This window comes from Streptopelia decaocto (assembly GCF_964273445.1).
Source record: "Streptopelia decaocto genome assembly, contig: HAP1_SCAFFOLD_2153, whole genome shotgun sequence".
NCBI lineage: Eukaryota > Metazoa > Chordata > Aves > Columbiformes > Columbidae > Streptopelia > Streptopelia decaocto.
The window spans coordinates 1-5,023 of record NW_028115367.1 but is presented as its reverse complement, the minus strand read 5'-3'; the positions used below and the strand labels follow the sequence as shown (position 1 = coordinate 5,023).

Sequence of the window (5,023 nt, the reverse complement as noted above, 5' to 3'; positions counted from 1 at the left end):
CGCCGCCAGAGGAGGGGCGGGGCCGGGGAACCCCGCTCTAGCGGCGCCGCCATTGGCGGGCCCGTGGGGCTGACGTCACCATCCCGCGGGTGGGCGGGCATGGGAAAGGAGTGGGCGGGGCTGGGAGCGGAGTGGGCGGGGCTGGGAACAGAATCAGACTGTCAGGGATTTAAAGGGACCTGTAAGGTCTCCCATCCAAGTACTGACCGGGCCCGACCCTGCTTAGCTTCCGAGTTCCGGTGTTCTCAGGGTGCTATGGCTGTATATAACATACATATATATATATGTTTCGCACGTATATCATAATAGATACATTTTACTGAACGAAACCCTTTTTTTGTGGTCATCCTGCTGTCCCCCAGGACCCCCAGGACCCCCAGGACCCTTTTCACTGCTCTCCAACAGGTCGTTCCCCCCATCTTTGAACACTAGAGTGACATTTACTTTTCCGGTTCCCACGAGTGGAGTGGGCGGGGCTGGGAAACGAGTGGGCGGGGCTGGGAAATGAGTGGGCGGGAATGTGGAATCAGTGGGCGGGGCTGGGAGTGGGATGGGCGGAGCTGGGAATGGAAAGGGCGGGGCTGGGAAAGGAGCGGGTGGGGCTCGGAAATGAGTGGGCGGGATTGGGAGTGGAGTGGGCGGGGCTGGGAATGGAAAGGGCGTGGCTGGAAAAGGAGCGGGCGGGGCTTTGAGTGGAGTAGGGAAACGAGTGGGCGGGGCTCGGAAATGATTGGGCGGGGTTGGGAGTGGAGTGGGCGGGGCTGGAAAACGAGTGGGCGGGGCTGGGAAATGAGTGGGCGGGAATGTGGAATCAGTGGGCGGGGCTGGGAGAGGGGTGGGCGGAGCTGGGAATGGAAAGGGCGGGGCTGGGAAAGGAGCGGGCGGGGCTCGGAAATGAGTGGGCGGGGCTGGGAGTGGAGTGGGCGGAGCTGGGAATGGAAAGGGCGTGTCTGGAAAAGGAGCGGGCAGGGCTTTGAGTGAAGTAGCGAAACGAGTGGGCGGGGCTCGGAAATGAGTGGGCGGGGCTGGAAACCGAGTGGGCGGGGCTGGGAGCGGCGCGGAGGAACTGGAAACCGAGTGGGCGGGGCTGGAAAAGGAGTGGGCGTGGTTTTGGAAAAGGAGCTGGCGTGGTTTGGAACGGAGCGGGCGTGGTTTGGCACGGAGCGGGCGTGGTTTGGCACGGAGCGGGCGTGGTTTGGCACGGAGTGGGCGGGGCGATCTGCCTGCTCCGCCCTCCCGCGCCGTCACGTGACGCCGGCGGCGCTCTCGCGAGAGCGGCGGGAGCGGCGGCGCAGCAAGATGGCGGCGCCGGGGACGGAGGTGGCGGCGGCGACCGGGCCGGGGCAGGTACGGACGGGACCGGGGACAACGGGGACAACGGGGACAACGGGGCCGGGGGAACAGCAGCAGAGCCCCGGCCGGTGACGCTACTGAGCGGCCCGGTTCCTCCTCCCCGTAGGTGACGAGCAACGGCAGCGCCGGTGGTAGCGGCGAAGCGGCGGCGGCCGAGACGCAGCGGCAACAACCGGCGCCCAACGCCTGGCAGGTCATCAAGGGGGTTCTTTTCAGGTGGGTTCCCCGCTTCCCTCCATCCCGGGGTCCCCGTGGGGTCCCGGAGCTCGTCCCCCACATTGCGAGGGGTCCTGGGGTTCGTCCCCCCCCGTCCCGGGGTCCCCGTGGGGTCCTGGGGCTCGTCCCCCTCATCGTGGGGTCCCCATGGGATCCTGGGGCTCGTCCCCCTCATCGTGGGGTCCCCGTGGGGTCCTGGGGCTCGTCCCCCCCATTGTGGGGTCCCCATGGGGTCCTGGGGCTCGTCCCCCTCATCGTGGGGTCCCCGTGGGGTCCTGGGGTTCATCCCCCCCATTGTGGGGTCCCCATGGGGTCCTGGGGCTCGTCCCCCCCATTGTGGGGTCCCCATGGGGTCCCCTCCATTGCGGGAATCCTGGCCCTCATCCCCCCCCCGTCCCCACATTTTGGGCTCCCATCCCATGGGAAGTTCGGAACATCACCAAGAAACCATCCCCAAAAACGGTTACGAAAAAGCCGTATTTCCGCCCAAAAGAAACCGTGACGGGGGGGGCGACCGACCCCTCCTCTTCCTCCCGCAGGATCTTCATCATCTGGGCCATCAGCAGCTGGTTCCGCCGCGGGCCGGCCCCCCAGGACCCCGGCAGCGCCGGGGGGGCCCCCCGAGCCCCCAGCCGCAACCTCTTCCCCAAGGACACCCTCATGGTAACACCCCATCAAACCCCCCCCCCGGGGCTCATCCCCCTCATTGTGGGGTCCCCATGGGGTCCTGGGGCTCGTCCCCCCCTCATGGGGTCCCCATGGGGTCCTGGGGCTCGTCCCCCCCTCATGGGGTCCCCATGGGGTCCTGGGGCTCGTCCCCCCCCATTGTGGGGTCCCCATGGGGTCCTGGGGCTCATCCCCCTCATTGTGGGGTCCCCATGGGGTCCTGGGGCTCATCCCCCTCATTGTGGGGTCCCCATGGGGTCCTGGGGCTCGTCCCCCTCATTGTGGGGTCCCCATGGGGTCCTGGGGCTCGTCCCCCTCATCGTGGGGTCCCCATGGGGTCCTGGGGCTCGTCCCCCTCATTGTGGGGTCCCCATGGGATCCTGGGGCTTGTCCCCCCATCGTGGGGTCCCCATGGGGTCCTGGGGCTTGTCTCCCCATCGTGGGGTCCCCATGGGGTCCTGGGGCTTGTCCCCCCCTCATGGGGTCCCCATGGGATCCTGGGGCTCGTCCCCCTCATTGTGGGGTCCCCATGGGGTCCTGGGGCTCATCCCCCTCATTGTGGGGTCCCCATGGGGTCCTGGGGCTTGTCCCCCCATCATGTGGTCCCCATGGGATCCTGGGGCTCGTCCCCCCCATTGTGGGGTCCCCGTGGGGTCCTGGGGCTCGTCCCCCCCATTGTGGGGTCCCCGTGGGGTCCTGGGGCTCGTCCCCCCCATTGTGGGGTCCCCGTGGGGTCCTGGGGCTCGTCCCCCCCATCGTGGGGTCCCCGTGGGGTCCTGGGGCTCGTCCCCCTCATTGTGGGGTCCCCATGGGGTCCTGGGGCTCGTCCCCCCATCGTGGGGTCCCCATGGGGTCCTGGGGCTCGTCCCCCCATCGTGGGGTCCCCATGGGGTCCTGGGGCTTGTCCCCCCATCGTGGGGTCCCCATGGGGTCCTGGGGCTTGTCCCCCCATCATGTGGTCCCCATGGGGTCCTGGGGCTCGTCCCCCTCATCGTGGGGTCCCCATGGGTCCTGGGGCTCGTCCCCCCATCATGGGGTCCCCATGGGGTCCTGGGGCTCATCCCCCTCATTGTGGGGTCCCCATGGGGTCCTGGGGCTCGTCCCCCCATCATGGGGTCCCCATGGGATCCTGGGGCTCATCCCCCTCATTGTGGGGTCCCCATAGGGTCCTGGGGCTTGTCCCCCCATCATGTGGTCCCCATGGGGTCCTGGGGCTCATCCCCCTCATTGTGGGGTCCCCATGGGGTCCTGGGGCTCGTCCCCCTCATCGTGGGGTCCCCATGGGGTCCTGGGGCTCGTCCCCCTCATTGTGGGGTCCCCATGGGGTCCTGGGGCTTGTCTCCCTCATTGTGGGGTCCCCATGGGATCCTGGAGCTTGTCCCCCCATCATGGGGTCCCCATGGGATCCTGGGGCTCATCCCCCTCATTGTGGGGTCCCCATAGGGTCCTGGGGCTTGTCCCCCCATCATGTGGTCCCCATGGGGTCCTGGGGCTCATCCCCCTCATTGTGGGTCCCCATGGGGTCCTGGGGCTCGTCCCCCTCATCGTGGGGTCCCCATGGGGTCCTGGGGCTCGTCCCCCTCATTGTGGGGTCCCCATGGGGTCCTGGGGCTTGTCTCCCTCATTGTGGGGTCCCCATGGGATCCTGGAGCTTGTCCCCCCATCATGGGGTCCCCATGGGATCCTGGGGCTCATCCCCCTCATTGTGGGGTCCCCATGGGATCCTGGGGCTCGTCCCCCCATCGTGGGGTCCCCATGGGATCCTGGGGCTCGTCCCCCTCATTGTGGGGTCCCCATGGGATCCTGGGGCTCGTCCCCCTCATTGTGGGGTCCCCATGGGATCCTGGGGCTCATCCCCCTCATTGTGGGGTCCCCATGGGATCCTGGGGCTCATCCCCCCATCGTGGGGTCCCCATGGGATCCTGGGGCTCGTCCCCCCATCGTGGGGTCCCCATGGGGTCCTGGGGCTTGTCCCCCTCATTGTGGGGTCCCCATGGGATCCTGGGGCTCGTCCCCCTCATTGTGGGGTCCCCATGGGCTCCTGGGGCTCGTCCCCCTCATTGTGGGGTCCCCATGGGCTCCTGGGGCTCGTCCCCCTCATTGTGGGGTCCCCATGGGATCCTGGGGCTCGTCCCCCCATCATGGGGTCCCCATGGGATCCTGGGGCTCGTCCCCCCCTCATGGGGTCCCCATGGGGTCCTGGGGCTCGTCCCCCCATCATGGGGTCCCCATGGGGTCCTGGGGCTCGTCCCCCACCTTGTGGGGTCCCCATGGGGTCCTGGGGCTCGTCCCCCTCATTGTGGGGTCCCCATAGGGTCCTGGGGCTCGTCCCCCCATCATGTGGTCCCCATGGGGTCCTGGGGCTCGTCCTCCCCTCATGGGGTCCCCATGGGGTCCTGGGGCTCGTCCCCCCCTCATCGTGGGGTCCCCATGGGGTCCTGGGGCTCGTCCCCCTCATTGTGGGGTCCCCATGGGGTCCTGGGGCTCGTCCCCCTCATCGTGGGGTCCCCATGGGGTCCTGGGGCTCATCCCCCTCATTGTGGGGTCCCCATGGGGTCCTGGGGCTCGTCCCCCCATCATGGGGTCCCCATGGGGTCCTGGGGCTCATCCCCCCCATTTCTGGAGCTTGTGCCGCTCGCCAACACCCCCCTATGTATCTATACGTCCCCCCCATGTATCTATATGTCCCCCCCCCCAGGATCTTTACGTTTACATCTCGGAGCACGAGCACTTTACGGATTTCAACCTCAGCTCCGCGCTGTTCTGGCAGAAGCGCGACCTGGTCTAC

The 5,023-nt window shown here is 67.9% G+C and overlaps 1 protein-coding gene across 1 annotated transcript; it reads left to right on the top strand.

The window, feature by feature from the left end:
• Positions 1–1,011: 1,011 nt before the first annotated feature.
• On the top strand, positions 1,012–5,017 carry LOC309452795 (putative lipid scramblase CLPTM1; the record flags this gene model as incomplete). The annotated part of the gene is made up of 4 exons (XM_082077469.1): positions 1,012–1,347; positions 1,460–1,569; positions 2,109–2,232; positions 4,934–5,017. Coding segments are annotated over 4 exons (654 nt in total), but the record flags the coding sequence as incomplete, so codon positions are not given.
• Between the last annotated feature and the right edge of the window lie 6 nt (positions 5,018–5,023).